Source organism: Somniosus microcephalus, chromosome 12, assembly GCF_052327205.1.
Source record: "Somniosus microcephalus isolate GS21.2 chromosome 12, FLI_Smic_1.0, whole genome shotgun sequence".
Taxonomy (NCBI): domain Eukaryota; kingdom Metazoa; phylum Chordata; class Chondrichthyes; order Squaliformes; family Somniosidae; genus Somniosus; species Somniosus microcephalus.
Genome location: NC_140998.1, coordinates 159,051,080 through 159,068,497, shown reverse-complemented (window position 1 = coordinate 159,068,497; position 17,418 = coordinate 159,051,080). Strand labels below are relative to the sequence as shown.

At 44.1% G+C, this 17,418-nt stretch overlaps 1 protein-coding gene across 1 annotated transcript in view; it reads right to left on the bottom strand.

The window, feature by feature from the left end:
* Positions 1–12,543, bottom strand: part of LOC147109627 (DNA repair protein RAD51 homolog B) — a 41,258-nt gene extending 28,715 nt beyond the window's left edge. Inside the window, exons 1-3 of the mRNA XM_086002331.1 lie at positions 12,492–12,543; positions 6,375–6,466; positions 4,887–4,981 (exon numbers count right to left, since the gene is read on the bottom strand). Of these exons, the coding sequence (XP_085858457.1) occupies positions 4,887–4,981; positions 6,375–6,466; positions 12,492–12,543 (239 nt within the window). The remainder of the gene's footprint in view (positions 1–4,886; positions 4,982–6,374; positions 6,467–12,491) is intronic.
* Positions 12,544–17,418: the final 4,875 nt, after the last annotated feature.

Below are 17,418 nucleotides of genomic sequence, written 5' to 3'. Positions count from 1 at the left end.
GAAAGCTGCGATATAAATGCAAGTCTGTCTTTCTTTCCAAACAAAAATTCTCAACTGTGTTGTACTGGATTGTACTTGCCCAAGCAGAACTTAGGGAATTCAAGGTAACCAATAATGTCGCTTGTCCATATGGAAGTGCTTTTCCCTTTGTTGAAACCTCTTACTGGATTTGTCCTAAGCAGCAGAGGCAAGAAAAGCCTCACCACAAAATAAAATGTAAAGTCAGGCATTAAACACACAGAAACACTAAATCAAATCCTCATGGCCAGAAGCTAAAACAGATGCAACAATGTAGAGGCTCAGCCATACTTGCAGAAATAGCCACTGCCTCCTTCTCTACCCCATCTTCCAGCCCCAAACCTACCTCACTCAAACTGCACCGCATTCCTCCCTCCCAGCCTCATTTCTTAAGACAAGACCCACCTCCTGCTCCTTCAACCTCGTCAGCACAATTTTGACCAACTTCCTCTCCTTGCCCCATTACATAGTCAATGACTTTCTTAGCAGGCGCCAATCCCCACATCTTCAAGACAAAATCATACCCTCAATCCTCTCGACCGTCCACAGCTAGCCTCCCATTCCTCTTCCAGTTCCTAGATTACATCACCAATCAGCTTGTTGCATATCTCTCTCCAAATTCTCTTTCTGAATCCCTTTTTCACTATCTCCACAGCAGAGACTGTCCTGCTCTATCAACAATGACACCCTCTGTGAATATGATTGTGGCATGTAATCCCTGCTTGTCTTCTCAACCTCTGGCATTCAACATGGTCACACCCTCCAGTCTCCTCCACCACCTCCTCTATAGTCCACCTCCAGAGAATTACCCTTGCTTGGTTCCAGTCTTGCCTGTGCATCCAGCACATCTTCAGCAATAACTTCTCCTTCTACTCGAGCACAGTAACCACGAGAGTACCCCAGAGTTCCATCTGGGCTCCCTCCTTTTCTTTTACATGTGCCCCCCTCAGACATTGTCCACAGGCATGGGCGTCAGTCTCTATATGTATGCCGACAGCATTCAGTATTCCTGCGCCACCTCGATTGTCAGACTACCTGACACCAAGTGGCAGATTAGCCAGAACCTCCTCCAATTGAACACTGAGGAAATCAAATCCATCTTATTCACCTCCCACCAAAAACTCCACACCCTTATGCCGACTCCATCCTACCTTGCCAGTTGATCCTTCAGGCTGAACCAGCTGGTTCTGTTCAGCACAGAGCCGAGCTTCAAATACTGAATTTGATCCATCACCACAACTGCTTACTTCCACCACAACTGAAACTTTTATCCATATTTCAATACCGCAAAATTGCTATCTTCAAAGCCCTCCTACAGAGTTCCACCCATCACAATCGACAACTCACCCAAAGATATGCCATCAACATCCTGTCCTGCAGTAAGTCCCATTTGTTAATCACCCTTATCCTTGCGAACTTCCACTGGACCCCTGTACCCCAACACACAGAATTCAAAATCGATGTCCTTGCTTACGAATCCCTTCATGAACCTAATGCTGCAACCCCATCCAACCCATGTCCTTCAGCCCTCTGACTGTTTCCTCCATTGCTCCCCTGCTGGTCCATTCGTTCAACTTCATAAACTTCTTTGCCTTGCTACGTCCCTCTACTCAAGACACATTTTTGACCACAATTTCAGTCATCTCTCCTAATTCTTACCATTGCGCAGCACTTTTAGAAGATTCATTATGGATAGCTGTCCATCGGAACAGAGATAATGTCTTGATCAGAACAAAGCCTGGCGTGTTAGGATAATGTATCTCTTCTCATTAGTTTTGATGTGCCTCATTAGTCCAAGATGTGGAGATGCCGGTGTTGGACTGGGGTGGACAAATGTAAGAAGTCACACAACACCAGGTTATAGTCCAACAGCTTTATTTGAAATCACAAGCTTTCGGAGCGCTGCTCCTTCATCAGGTGAAGTGGAGAGATGCATATAGGCACAGCATATATAGTCAGAGAATACTGCCAGATGATTACAGGTAATCTTTCTAACTGCCCTTTATCACACCTCGGCAGAGAGATAATCACAGCAATCAAAGGTATGAATGATGTCCAAACAGGTCAGTCAGGAAAACATTACATCAAAGAACAATGAGGTGGGGTCACAAGGGGTCAAATGTTGCAGATGCTGGGGTCTGTATGAAAAACAAAAAACAAACAAAAAACAATTTTTTTGCTGGAAATCACAGCAGGTCTGGCCGCATCTGTGTAGAGAGAACAAACCAACGACGACTCGAGTCTGGATGACTCTACGTCAGGTGGGGTTACATGTAGCGTGACATGAACCCAAGGCCTGGTTGAGGCCGTCCTCATGAGTGCGGAACCTGGCTATCAGTTTCTGCTCGACGATTTTGCGTTGTCGTGTGTCTCGAAGGTCGCCCTGGGGAATGCTTACCCGAAGACTGCTGAATGTCCTTGGCTGCTGAAGTGTTCCCCGACTGGGAGGGAACACTCCTGCCTGGCGATTGTTGTGCGATGTCCGCTCATCCGTTGTCGCAGTGTCTGCATGGTTTCGCCGATGTACCATGCTCCGGGGCATCCTTTCCTGCAACGTATGAGGTAGACAACGTTGGCCGAGTCACATGAGTATGTACCATGTACCTGGTGGGTGGTGTCCTCACGTGTGATGATGGTATCTGTGTTGATGATCTGGCATGTCTCGCAGAGGTTAACGTGGCAGGGTTGTGTGGCATCGTGGTCGCTGTTCTCCTGAAGGCTGGGTAATTTGCTGCGAACGATGGTCTGTTTGAGGTTAGGCGGCTGTTTGAAGGCGAGTAGTGGAGGCTTGGGGATGGCCTTAGCGAGGTGTTAGTCGTCATCGATGACATGTTGAAGGCTGCGAAGAACATGGCGTAGTTGCTCCGCTCCAGGGAAGTACTGGACGACAAAGGGTACTCTGTTGGTTGTGTCCCGTGTTTGTCTTCTGAGGAGGTCTATGCGATTTTTCGCTGTGGCCCATCAAAACTGTCGATCGACGAGTCGAGCGTCACATCCTGTTCTTACGAGGGCGTCTTTCAGCGTCTGTAGGTGTCCATCGCGTTCCTCCTCGTCTGAGCAGATCCTGTGTACTCGCAGGGCTTGTCCATAGGGGGTGGCTTCTTTAACGTGGTTAGGGTGGAAGCTGGAGAAGTGGAGCATCGTGAGGTTGTCCGTGGGCTTGCGGTAGAGTGAAGTGCTGAGGTGTCCGTCTTTGATGGAGATTCGTGTGTCCAAGAATGAAACCGATTCTGAGGAGTAGTCCATGGTGAGTTTGATGGTGGGATGGAACTTGTTGATGTTATCGTGTAGTCTTTTCAGTGATTCTTCGCCGTGGGTCCATAGGAAGAAAATGTCATCGATGTATCTGGTGTATAGCGTTGATTGGAGGTCCTGTGCAGCGAAGAAGTCTTGCTCGAACTTGTGCATGAAGATGTTGGCATATTGGGGTGCGAATTTGGTCCCCATGGCTGTTCCATGTGTTTGGGTAAAGAACTGGTTGTCGAAGGTGAAGACATTGTGGTCAAGGATGAAGCGGATGAGTTGTAGGATGGCGTCTGGAGATTGGCTGTTGTTGGTGTTGAGGACTGAGGCTGTCGCAGCGATGCCGTCATCGTGGGAGATACTGGTGTAGCGTGCCGAGACGTCCATCGTGGCGAGGAGTGTTCCTGGTTCAAATGGTCCGTGGGTGCTGAGTTTCTGTGAGAAGACATGCAAAGCGCATGCGCTAAAACCCGGCACTTGCGATCTGTCAAGAGTTCTCTTGACAGATCATCCGCCTGCCCGGGAGATGAGCCTGCGCGGGCAGGGAGTTGCACTTTCTGCACATCTTCCGCCCGCTGAAAACCTTTAAAAATCTTACACCTGGTAAAAGCAGGTATAAGGCCTGCTTTTACCAGCATAAGAGTTTTTAAAAAAAATTTAAAAATTTTCATTTAGAATTTTAAAATAGTTTATTTTTAGCCCCGTAAAAAACTTAAATTAGTTTTTCCAAAAATGTAATTATTGTTTAAAATATTTAATTTAATAATGTAATTTTAAATAATTTTAAATACGTGATTTAAAAAAATGTATTTAATGTTTAACTGTTTTTAAATGTGATCCCCATTCATACTTTCGATAGATCTGTGCGTAGAGACCTGTCAAAAGTGTGAAGGAGGATTCCCTTCGATTGGTTCCCCGTGGCCCACATGATCCCAGGGGCGCTTGCGAACTGCATGCGCCCCTGGGATACCTGGGCCTCTGCCCGTGCGGACCCGGAGAGGCCCAGGATCGGAAGTCTCGGGATCTACGGAGTCAGCAGGTAAATGCGTAGATTTTTTTACGATCAGAGGCATCCGCCCGCAGGAAGCCTCCGATCGGAAATTCCGGGCCTATAAGTAATGAGGCCAAACAGTTCTGAAATATTTCTTACGCGCTGCTCTGGTACTGACTAATTTAACAAGGAATATGGGGGCGAACTAAATATAATGGTAGACTATTAACTCCGAATGTTCATCCAATCCGATGAACATTTTCAACTACAGGAAACTTTGTGCTATCCGGAAGTGAGCTATCTGGCAATCTGGAGCCACCGCCAAAAATCAGCAGCCGTTTTTTATTCTTTGTTTGTTTTTTTTGCTTTGTTTGAACAGTCAAGCTGTGCAAGGTCTGCAGCTATAGCAACAGCTTCAGCTACAGAGCTTTAGGGCCACACCCGAGTGTTTATAGGCTGTTGCTAAGCAACAATGTTTGTTGTCAAATACGGAGATAAGAAACTCCGTATCTCTCAACATTAACTCTGGAGAGTACGGCAGTTTTGAGGCAACGGCAGCAGCTCGGTCCCGTGGGTGCCGGATAGCACAAAGTTTCCTGTATTAGAATTTAACAATTACGGCTGCAATACAAACCTTTCAGCAACAGCTAGAAGGCGTTCTGGGCGGAATGTACCTTTAGTATCAATGTACATAGCTTTTCCCTCTGCACCACCACGGTCAATAGGTAACTGCATGTCAATAAAAGGGGAAAAATTAATAAACTTTCAACAAAGCAGAAAAAGAATTGCACTTTTTAACATTAACAACTTCCATCTCCTTTAACTGCCTTTAACTGGGAGGTACTGAAAGGGGTTTGCTTCACCACAATGGTATTTCACACTGAACAGGCGTCACTGCCATGAGATACCAAGGGGGCGATTTTGCCAGCCCTGGGGAGGCGGGACTGCCAGGAAAATGGCAGAATTTGGGGGCTGGTGGCAAACATGCCCCCAATCGCCTCCATGCCATCTTCCCAGGAGGCGGGTTGCCGTCCTGCACCGGGTCCCATCTCCTTGGAGGCGGGAGGGGATTAAAGCCTATTAACAGGCAGAAAATAGGATTATCCCCATTTTGCCCTCACAAGTGCGGGCTTCCCAAAGGCTCCAAAACCTGGCAGCTTGGGGTCTTGTATGCAAGACCTCATCAAACTGCAGAGATTGTCACTGTTTGACAGCTTCACAGAGCTGTCAAACGATGACAATTCATCTGTCAAAAAATCTGTCAACGTTGATGTGCTCTGCAACCTGCTTTCCCTCAATTGGCCTGCTAAGCCCGCTGGGCGGGCTTAACAAGGTCAATCAAGGGAAAATAGCATGGGTTGACCACAAATCGATGGAAGCAGGACTGAAACCCGACAAGCAGCAATCCCGCCTCCAACGCAACGCCATTCACAAAATCGCCCCTTAAGTGTCCCCATATTTGGTCTGGAATGGCAGAGACACTTATGCATTTCTCTGCAACAATTTGGCTGGTAAGGTTATAAAACGAAACCTCTGGATTTCCCACAAGGATACTGGCAGATTTCTCCCCAAAAGGAGAGATGCCATTATGAGCAGGTCCTTAGAAAATGTCAAGTGGAGTAGAAACAATTCCCCAGAGAGCAGTCACTTTCTTTTAAAATAAATATTACAAATAAGCTGAGCAAGGCAGGCTCAGAATGGTACCGACAGAAAGAAAAGGATAGATGTTGGTCAACTGTTCACCACCTGAAATATGTAAAATCAAATGCAATGCTTGGTGGAGGTGGGGGAAGGAGATGGCAACTTCAGTAGGCAGGATAATTGAGAAATAGTGATTTAAGCAAGGTGATCAAATGAGGAATAAAAAAATACTGTATATGACATAATAAAACTCACTACGCACTTGGTTTGAGCATAAAGCAAGGCTTTAATCAACTTATTTCAGAACATGGAGGTCTAGTTGTATTCCACTAGCTCCTTGTCTTTACAAAATGTCCCTGGCAAGCTGGGGCCAATGCCCGAGTATTTATACTCCTTGGATGGCGCCACCAGCTGGCCGTCCAGTGTTATTTCATAGGTAGTTTCTCGATGATGAGATTTATTGACAGTATATATTAGGTACCTGACATGTCACTGCCAGTGTGTGACAGAGCTGGGTCTTCCCAGTACGAAACTCTCCAAACATCTCAGTGATTGAACCAGTCTCAATTCCACCTGCAACACCAAGCACAAATCATAGTATCACAGTCTTAATACAAACAAGATCTTGATCCAGAAACATTCATTTCTGGTTAAAGCAAGACTAGGATCCATTTTCAAACCACTTATTGTAAAGGATCCCACACACCACACGTTCCTGTGGATTATGACAGATCCTGAGGAATAAAACCTGGCAGTGTCAAAACTACAAGCCATTCATGGGAAATACAGCTGCCTTTACCATCTCTCCTCTACTGAAGGCACTGGCTCATGTTAGGTTACAATTCCACAAATGTCAGTCATGCAATAGTAACTCGCCCAAGTTGCCATTCTTCATATGCAAGCCTAAATAGAGAGCTTTTTCCAGCAATGGCTTCTCCTCCCACCTATGCACCGTCACCCCCAGAGTTCCCCAAGGATCCATCCTTGGTCTCTGCATTTTCCTCATCCACATTACCCCTTGGCAGCATCATCCACAGACGTGAGGTCTACTTCCACATGTATGGAAATGACAATCAGCTTTATCTCTCCACTACCCGTATACCTTCTGACTGCTTGTCCAACACCCAGTCTTGAATGATCGTATGGAGTAAAAGGTAAAGTAGTAAAAGGGGAAAAAACAGGAACTAAGTGTCACAAAACATATTTGAAAGTTCTTTATCTGAATGCACGTAACATAATGAATGAGTTAATGGCACAAATAGCTACATATGGGTATGATCTTGTGGCCATTACAGAAACATGGCTGCAGGGTGACCATGACTGGGAATTAAACATACCAGGTTATTTAACAATCAGGAAGGGCAGGCAGGAAGGGAGGGGAGGTGGGGTGGCTATGTTAATAAAGGAAGGAATCACTATAATACAGAGAAATGATATTGGGTCAAAGGAGCAGGATAGTGAAACAGCTTGGGTAGAGATAAGGAATAATAAGGGGAAAAAAACACTAGTGGGCATAGTCTATAGGCCTCCGAACAGTTGCAACTCTGTTGGACGGAGTATTAATCAGGAAATAGTTGAGGCTTGTAATAAGGGAACAGCTATAATTATGGGGGATTTTAACTATCACATTAACTGGACAAATCAAATTGGGCAGAGCAGCCTTGAGGATGAGTTCATTGAGTGTATTAGGGATGGGTTTCTTGAGCAGTATGTAACTGAACCGACCAGAGGGCAAGCAACCTTAGATTTGGTCCTGTGTAATGAGACAGGATTAATTAAAAATGTCCTAGTAAAGGATCCCCTTGGAATAAGTGACCATAACATGGTTGAATGTCATATTCAAGTACAGGGTGAGAAGGTTGGATCTCAAACAAGCGTGCTGAGCTTGAATAAAAGGAGACTATGAAGGTATGAGAGCGGAACTGATTAGAGTGGACTGGGAAAATAGATTAAAGGGTAAGACGGTACATGATCAGTGGTGTACATTTAAGGAGTTATTTTACAACTTCCAAAAAATATATATTCCACTGAGGAAAAAAGGGTGTAAAAGAAAAGATAGCCATCCGTGGCTAAGTAAAGTAATTAAGGATAGTATCCGACTAAAAACAAGGGCATATAAGGTAGCCAAATCTAGTGGGAAGATAGAAGATTGGGAAGTCTTTAAAAGACAGCAAAAAATAACTCAAAGATTGATTAAGAAAGGGAAGATAGATTATGAAAGTAAATTAGCAAAAAATATAAAAACGGATAGCAAAAGTTTCTATAGTTATATAAAAAGAAAAAGGGTGGCTAAAGTAAATGTTGGTCCCTTAGAGGATGAGACTGGGAAATTAATGGTGGGAAACATGGAGATGGCAATAACGCTGAACAAATATTTTGTATCAGTCTTTACGGTAGAGGACACTAAGAATATCCCAACACTGGACAAACAGGGGGCTCTAGGGGGAGAGGAGCTAAATACGATTAAAATCACTAAGGAAGTGGTACTTGGTAAAATAATGGGACTTAAGCCGGATAAATCCCCTGGATCTGATGGCTTACATCCTAGGGTCTTGAGGGAAGTGGCGGTAGGGATTGTGGATGCATTGGTAATAATTTTCCAAAACTCCCTGGACTCAGCAAAGGTCCCGGCAGATTGGAAAACTGCTAATGTAACACCCTTATTTAAAAAGGGTAGTAGGCAGAAGGCTGGAAACTATAGACTGGTTAGCCTAACATCTGTGGTTGGTAAAATGTTAGAGTCCATTATTAAGGAGACAGTAACGGGACATTTGGATAAACATAATTTAATAGGACAAACTCAGATCCTGGGATCTTTATGTAAGAGAAGTCAGGGGCAGAGCCAAGAGCCAAGACCAGGAACATTCCAGGTTAGTCAGGAAAGAGGAAGTGAAACTATACACCGTGTGGGGGAGGGTAATATACATGAGTGCAAAACGAATACAGGCAAGCCAAACACATTTCATTACAACGGGATTGGGGGTAATATTCTGGCGTGGGTGGAGAATTGGCTCTCTAACAGAAAGCAGAGAGTTGGGATAAATGGTTCATTCTCAGACTGGTAATCAGTACCTAGTGGTGTTCCGCAGGGGTTAGTGCTGGGTCCCCAACTCTTTACAATCTATATTAACGATTTGGAGGAGGGGACCGAGTGTAACATATCAAAGTTTGCAGATGATACAAAGATGGCAGGGAAAGTAGTGAGTGAGGAGGACATAAAAAACCTGCAAAGTGACATAGACAGGCTAAGTAAGTGGGCAGAGATTTGGCAGATGGAATACAATACTGGAAAGTGTGAGGTTATGCACTTTGGCAGGAAAAATCATAGAGCAAGTTATTATCTTAATGGCAAGAAACTGGAAAGTACTGTAGTACAAAGGGACCTGGGGGTCCTGGTGCACGAAACTCAAAAAGTTAGTATGCAGGTGCAGCAAGTGATCAAGAAGGCCAATGGAATGTTGGCTTTTATTGCTAGGGGCATAGAATATAAAAACAGGGAGGTATTGCTGCAGTTATACAAGGTATTGGTGAGACCGCACCTGGAATACTGCATACAGTTTTGGTGTCCATACTTAAGAAAAGACATACTTGCTCTTGAGTCAGTACAAAGAAGGTTCACTCGGTTAATCCCGGGGATAAGTGGGTGGTCATATGAGGAGAGGTTGAGTAGATTGGGACTCTACTCATTGGAGTTCAGAAGAATGAGAGGCGATCTTATTGAAACATATAAGATTGTGAAGGGGCTTGATCGGGTGGATGCGGTGAGGATGTTCCCAATGATGGGTGAAACTAGAACTAGGGGGCATAATCTTAAAATAAGGGGCTGCTCTTTCAAAACTGAGATGAGGAGAAACTTCTTTACTCAGAGGGTGGTAGGTTTGTGGAATTTGCTGCCCCAGAAAGCTGTGGAAGCTACATCATTAAATAAATTTAAAACAGAAATAGATAGTTTCCTAGAAGTAAAGGGAATTAAGGGTTACGGGGAGCGGGCAGGAAATTGGACATGAGTCTAGGTTCGGAATGGTCATGGCCCTGTGGGTAGTGGAGCGGGCCCAGGGGCTGTGTAGCCTGGTTCTGTTCCTACTTCTTGTGTTCTAATTCTGTGTTAGATTTCAGGAGATGGTTTTATTCCTGTTCCTGGCTGGGGTGGAGATCACCTTTACAGAAGGTAAGTACTGTAGAAAATATAGGGACAGAGTGATCTCCTGGAAGAGTTTCGATCGCCTAGATGGTTCGGAGAGGAATTTCCCTGATTTTTCCTCCCAAATTGGCCATTGGGTTTTTTATCTGGTTTTTCGCCTCTCCCGGGAGATCACATGGGTTCGGGTGGGATGGAGAGTGATAGAAGATTTGAGGTTAGGATCAGATCAGCCATGATCTTATTGAATGGTAGAGCAGGCTCGAGGGGCCGATTGGCCTACTCCTGCTCCTATTTCTTATGTTCTTATGTTCCTCCAGCTACACACTGGCAAGACCAAAGCCATTATACACAGCCCCTGTCAGAAACTCTGGGCCCTTGCCGCCAACTTCAACCCCAGCCACACTCTTAGGCTGAGCCAGACTGTTTACAACGTTGGTGTCCTGTTTGGCCCCAAGATGAGCTTCCACATTCCACATTCTCTCCATCACAAAGATGTCTTCCATCTCAGTTCACCTAACCTGCCTCATTCATGCATTAGTCATCTCCAGGCACAATTATTCCAATGCTCTCCTGGCCAGCCTCTGATCTTCCACCCTCCTTCAACTTCAGCTCATACTAAAACTGCTGTCCATATCCTATCCCACACCAAGTTCTACTTGCCCATCACTGCCATCCTCTTGACCTACATTGGCTCTCAGTCCTGTAACACTTTAACTTTAGAATTCTCATGTTTGTGTTTAAATCCCTCCATAGCCTCATCTCTCCCAACCGCTATATCCTTTTCCAGCCCGACATCCCCACTCTGTTCCTCTTATTCCAGCTTGTTCATTACCCCACAGCCCCCCTCCCGCCATTCCAATACTGACATTTATGCCTTCAGATGCAATGATCCCACTCTCTGGGATTACCTCCCTAAATCCCTCTGCCCGTCAAACCTCACTATCCTTCTTGAAGACCCTGCTTAAAACCGATCTCTTTGACCAAGCTCTTTGCTCAGCATCTGTTTTTTTTACCTCATGCCTCTGAAGCACATTGGGATGTTTTTCTAAGTTAAATGATTTACTTCAATGCAAATTGTTGCTTTTGGCAGACTATTTTCCCATGGGCCAACACAGACAATCCTGTCCCCACCCAAAGTCCACACCCAAACTTTCCAGCAGTGATTATTGGGAAGCCCAAAAGTAGCCGATTTAGCCCAGGTCATTCTACAGATCATTGGTTAGCTTAATATACACCAAGGATCCAATTTGGGATCTTCATCACTTAGTTATGCTCTACTTGTACCAATGGAGCCATTGGAGAGTTTTAACTTCTAAGTATACCAGGACATTATCAGATCATTACTTGCACTGAACGATTACCCCAGACCTTGCAGCTGCTAGTTACAACACTAGTACCCAATGGGATATTCGACAAGGAAGATTATTTAAGAAGGGAAGTAAGGAGAAACCAGGATACTACAGACCTGTCAGTGGGAAGTTACTGGAATCTGAACACTTTTAGACAAGTATGAGCTGATCAAAGACAGCATGGATTTCTGAAATACAGGTCATGTCTGACTAATCTCGTTGAATTTTTTGAAAAGGTCACCAACTCGGTGAATAGGGGAGTGTCTATGGATATTGTCCACGTGAGCTTCCAGAAGGCATTTGCTAAAGTTCCACACAAGAGATTATTAGCAAAAGTGAGAGCACAAAGAATTGGAGGTAACCTTGTGACATGGTTGGGAGGTAGGAAACAGCAGCGATAAGGGAAATGTACTCTGATTGGCAGGATGTGACAATTATTGTTCCCCAGGGATCTCTATGGGGGCTTCAGCTTTTCACCATATATATCAATGACTTGGATGAATGAATAGAGTTGTATATCCAAGTTTGCAGATGACACTAAATTAAGAGACCCAGTAAGTCATGTAGATGGGAGCAGGAAACATGGACAGATTAAGTGAGTTGGCAAAATTGTGGCAGACGGCATTCCATGTGGGGGAAGTGCATGGTCAGGCACTTTGGATCCAAGAAAAACAAATCATAATATTTTCTTAATCAGCAGGAGCAGAATTGTATCCCACCACAATCTGTAACCTAATGGCCCGCCATATCACTCACACCTACATCACCGTCAAGCCAGGTGATCAACCCTGGTTTAATGAGGCGTGTAGAAGAGCATGCAAAGAGCAGCACCAGGCATAACTGAAAAGTGAGGCGACAACCTGGTGAAGCTACAGAACAGGATGGCTTGTATGGTAAACAGAAAAAGCAAAATGCAGTAGGCAGAACTGAGCAATTGCACAACTGAGCAATTGCACAACCAACAGATCAGGTCAACGCTCTGCAATCCTGCCACATCCAGTGATAAATGGTGATGGACAATTAAGCAGCAACTGACAGGAATATCCCCATCCTCAACGACGGCAAAGCCCAGCAATGAGAGTGCAAAAGACAAGGCTGCAGCATTTACAACCATCTTCAGCCAGAAGTGGCGAGTGGATGATCATTCTCAGGCTCCTCATGATGTCTCCACCATCAGAGACACCAATCTTCAGCCAATTTGATTCACTCACAAGTTACACCACCTAGACGAACAAGGGCAGCACATGCATGGGAGCATCACCCACCTCCAAGTCGCACACCATCCTAACTTGGATACATAATCGCTGTTCCTTCATTGTTGCTGGGTTAAAATCCTTGCCAGCAACGTCCACATCATGAAAAATTAAAAATACATACCCTTACCCAATAAAAATCTGCCGATCTCGGTCTTGAAAATTTTAATTAACCTAGCATTCAGTCTTTCGGGGAAGAGAATTCCACATTACCACTACCCTTTGTGTATGGGGGAGAAGTGCCTCCTGATTTCATTCCTGAATGGTCCAGCTCTAATTTTAAGGTTATGCCCCCTTGTACTGGATTTCCCCCACCAGAGAAAATAGTTTCCCTGTATCTTCCTTATCGAATCAGTTACAAAAGCAAAATACTGCAGATGCTGGAAATCTGAAATAAAAACACAAAATGCTGGAAATACTCAGCAGGTCAGACAGCATCTGTGGAGAGAGGAACAGAGTTACCATTTCAGGTCGATGACCGTTCGCCAGTTCTGACCTATGTACCTATGCACTTTTAACAATGTGTGTACCTGGACTCCCAATTCCCTTTTCTTCTCCACAATTCCTAGTCTCTCGCCATTAAGAAAACATTCAGATGTCTTTCTTGGATCCAAAGTGGATGGCCTCACACTTCCCTACATTGAACTCCCTCTGCCACAGTTTTGCCCACTTATTTAATCTATCTATATCCCTTAGTAACTTCCTGTCCCCATCTGCATTACTGTGCCTCCCAACCTAGTGTCATCTTCAAACTTTGATATACAACTCTCTATTCATTCATCCAAGTCATTGATATATATGATGAAAGGCTGAGGTCACAGAACAGATCCATGGGGAACACTAATTGTCATATTCCTTTATCCCTACTTTCTGTCTCCTACCCTCCAACCAATTACCAACAAATATGCCCACAGAATTTCTGAGTCATCAGTGTGCGTTTCACCAATCTTACCAAGCCATCTGTGGGAGGTAGGAGAGAACATATACCAGGACTGATTTTATCATTTTGCACTAAATGATGGTGGAGGCAAAGAACAAATAAATAAATCCATTAAGGGGGGGGGGGGGGGGGAAGAGAATCCAATTTTTGTGAGTTGCAAAACTAACACAACAGAAGGATTCTGCTGCCACCTTAAACTACTGAAGTGAGAGTCACTTGAATTAAGATTTTGCAAGATCTTAATTGATTCCTGGTCATCTTGTTTTTCTTCCCATCTACTAATATGGGCACAGGATTATTTCTACTATTTCCAAAAATATCACCATGAATGTACCTGTGGCTGTTAGCCTCTTGGACACAATTTATTTGCTTGTAAGAAATTGGGCAAAGGATTTTTTTTTAATGCATCATTTACAATAGGCAGTTCTTCAAAAATGGTAATATAAATAATGGGGAACAAAGAAATGGCTGACCAATTAAATACATACTTTGGTTCTGTCTTCACAAAGGAGGGCAGAAATAACCTCCCAGAGATGTCGGGGAACATAGGTTCTAATGAGAGGGAGAAATTGAATGAAATCAGTATTTGTAGGGAAATGGTGTTAGGGAAATTGATGCGATTGAAAGCCGATAAATCCCCAGGGCCTGATAATCTACATCCTAGGGTACTTAAAGAAGTGGCCCTATAAATAGTAGATGCATTACTGGTCATCTTCCAAAATTCTATCGACTCTGGAACAGTTCCCATGGATTGGAGGGTAGCTAATGTAACCCCACTATTTAAAAAAGGTGGTAGAGAGAAAACGGGGAATTATAGACTGGTAAGCCTGACATCGGTAGTGGGGAAAATGCTAGAGTCCATTATAAAAGATGTAACAGCAGAGCACTTGGAAAACAGCGACAGGATCAGACAAAGTCAACATGGATTTACAAAAGGTAAATCATGCTTGACTAATCTACTGGAATTTTTCGAGGATGTAACTGGTAGAATAGATAAGGGAGAACCAGTGGATGTGGTGTATTTGGACTTTCAGAAGGCTTTCGATAAGGTCCCGCATAAGAGATTAGCGTGCAAAGTTAAAGCACACGGGATTGGATAGAGAACTGGTTGGCAGACAGGAAGCAGAGAGTTGGAATAAACGGGTCTCTTTCCTAGTGGCAGGCAGTGACTAGTGGGGTACCGCAGGGATTGGTGCTAGGACCCCAGCTATTCACAATATTTATATATAAATGATCTAGATGAGGGAACTAGATGTAATATCTCCAAGTTTGCAGGCGACACAAAGCAAAGGATTCGAGTACAGGAGCAAGGATGTCTTACTGCAGTTGTACAGGGCCTTGGTGAGACCATACCTTGAGTATTGTGTGCAGTTTTGGTCACCTTATCTGAGGAAGGATGTTCTTGCCATGGAGGGAGTGCAGCGAAGATGCACCAGACTTATATCTGGGATGGCAGGAATGACGTATGAGGAGAGATTGGGTCGATTGGGCTTGTACTCGCTGAATTTAGAAGAATGAGAGGGGATCTCATTGAAACTTATAAAATTCTAACAGGACTAGACAGACTGGATGCAGGAAGGATGTTCCCGATGGCGAGGGAGTCCAGAACCAGGGGTCACAGTCTAAGGATAAGGGGTAAGCCATTTAAGACTGAGGTGAGGAAGAATTTCTTCACCCAGGAGAGTGGTGAACCTGTGGAATTCTCTACCACACAAGGCAGTTGAGGCCAATTCATTAAATATACAGGAAACTTTCTGGTATCCGGCACTGACGGGACCGAGCTGGTGCCGGTCGATCAACACTGCCGGAGAAACCAGTGCTAATGTTAAAACATACGGAGCTTCTGAGCTCCATATCTAGCAACAAACCCTGTTGCTTAGCAACAGCTTCAAAACAGTCGGCGCAGCTTGCAAGCGTCTCTGTAGCTAAGCAACAGCTTCAGCTAGACGCTTGCAGAGTCAGGAATGGAGAAAAAAAAAGCAACGAAAAGTAAAAAAAGTTATCTGAACCGACTCCTGAATTTTGCCGGTGGATAGAGCATTCCGGAGATTTAACCTCCGTTTAAACTAAAGTTTCCTGTATTCAAGAAGGAGTTCGATATATTTCTTACGGCTAAAGGAATCAAGGGATATGGGGAGAAAGCAGGGACAGGGTACTGAATGGTGGAACAGGCTCGAGGGGCCGAATGGCCTACTCCTGCTCCTATCTTCTATGTTAAACCATGCATGTAATACAAAAGACTGCAGTAGTACTATGCAACAAACCCCTTAATAGGAGTTTGCTTAACTAATACCAATATTGTCAGTGATTTCAATAAAACATAACAGAGCATAGGAATTTTTTAAAATATCATTGCCTCTTAAATTGTGGGCATACATCCATCAGTACAATTGGATTACAGGTTCTGTCACAACTTATGCCTCGAGAGGGTATTTTGAGCTATGTACCACAGTGGTGAAGCACTGGTGGTAGTAATTTGAGCTCATGATTTAAGAACACCACAAGATGCAACATGACACAGTAAAGCATATTAGCTTGCGTCATATTCCCATAACATATTGGTGTCAGGGCAGTAAATAAAACCAGTGATTTTTTTTTCATTGAAAAACAGAATGAAAGGCCAAGACCCTTAGTGTAAGACACCCTACTAAGGTTGAAAATAAAAAAAAATTTTAGTATGTAAAATCAAAAAAGAGCAATTAGGTGATGCCAAGCTTTGTGGAAAAGAAAAGGGAGGTAATGAGTTCCACATTTTTGAGGTCATGGGAAAGAGAGTAAAACACTGTGATGTGTCTTGGTTTATAACTTTCGCTGAAAGAGAAATGGCACATATGGCAGCATATTTGGTGCTTGAAGAACAAGGAAAATTCAGGAGCACCAATGATTGCAGTATCGATAAAATAGAGACAGAATTAGGGGTAGGCAGCGCAAGAACAAAAAAGAGAAAAAACTTATGCAAAGCGGTATTGTATGAGCCATCAACTCCAGCACAGATGAAACAATCAGAAAAGAAAATCTGAGCATAGCTTTAGTGGGAGGCTATATGATAACTTGCATAGCTATATTCCATGCCAGACTGTATCAAAGGCTTTGGAGGTGTTCATGGCAATGACAGATCATTCACTGAAGTGTTCAAATGAGCAACAAGATAAGCAATGAAATAGCCAAGCATTACACCTTCGCTGGTGATGTGGATCAGGCCAGAACTTCTAACGGTGATGGATAATGAGAGTTAACAGTTACTTCAATAACTTTAGACGGTTCAGGTGCAAGGCCAATACAACAGTAGCTTGAAGGGCAAGAATCACCTTTTCTAATGACTGAGTGAACACAAGCAAACTTCCGAATAGAAGGAAGGTTGGACTGGAAACAAGATTGAAGAGACGGCAAGAGGGGAATTCTCAAAGGCACACTGTCTTCATGGTAAAATAGATAAGGGAGGACCAGTGGATGTGGTGTATTTGGATTTTCAAAAGGCTTTCGATAAGGTCCCGCATAAGAGATTAGCGTGTAAAATTAAGGCACATGGGATTGGGGGCAAGGTATTGACTTGGATAGAGAACTGGCTGGCAGACAGAAAGCAAAGAGTTGGAATAAATTGATCTTTTTCCGAGTGGCAGGCAATGACTAGTGGGGTACCGCAGAGATCGGTCCTTGGACCCCAGCTATTCACAATATATATTAATGATCTGGACGAGGGAACTAGATGTAATATCTCCAAGTTTGCATACAACACAAAGCTGGGTGGGCGTGTGTGCTGTGAGGAGGATGCCGAGAAACTCCAGTATGATTTGGACAGGTTGGGTGATTGGGCAGAAGCATGGCAGATGCAATATAACGTG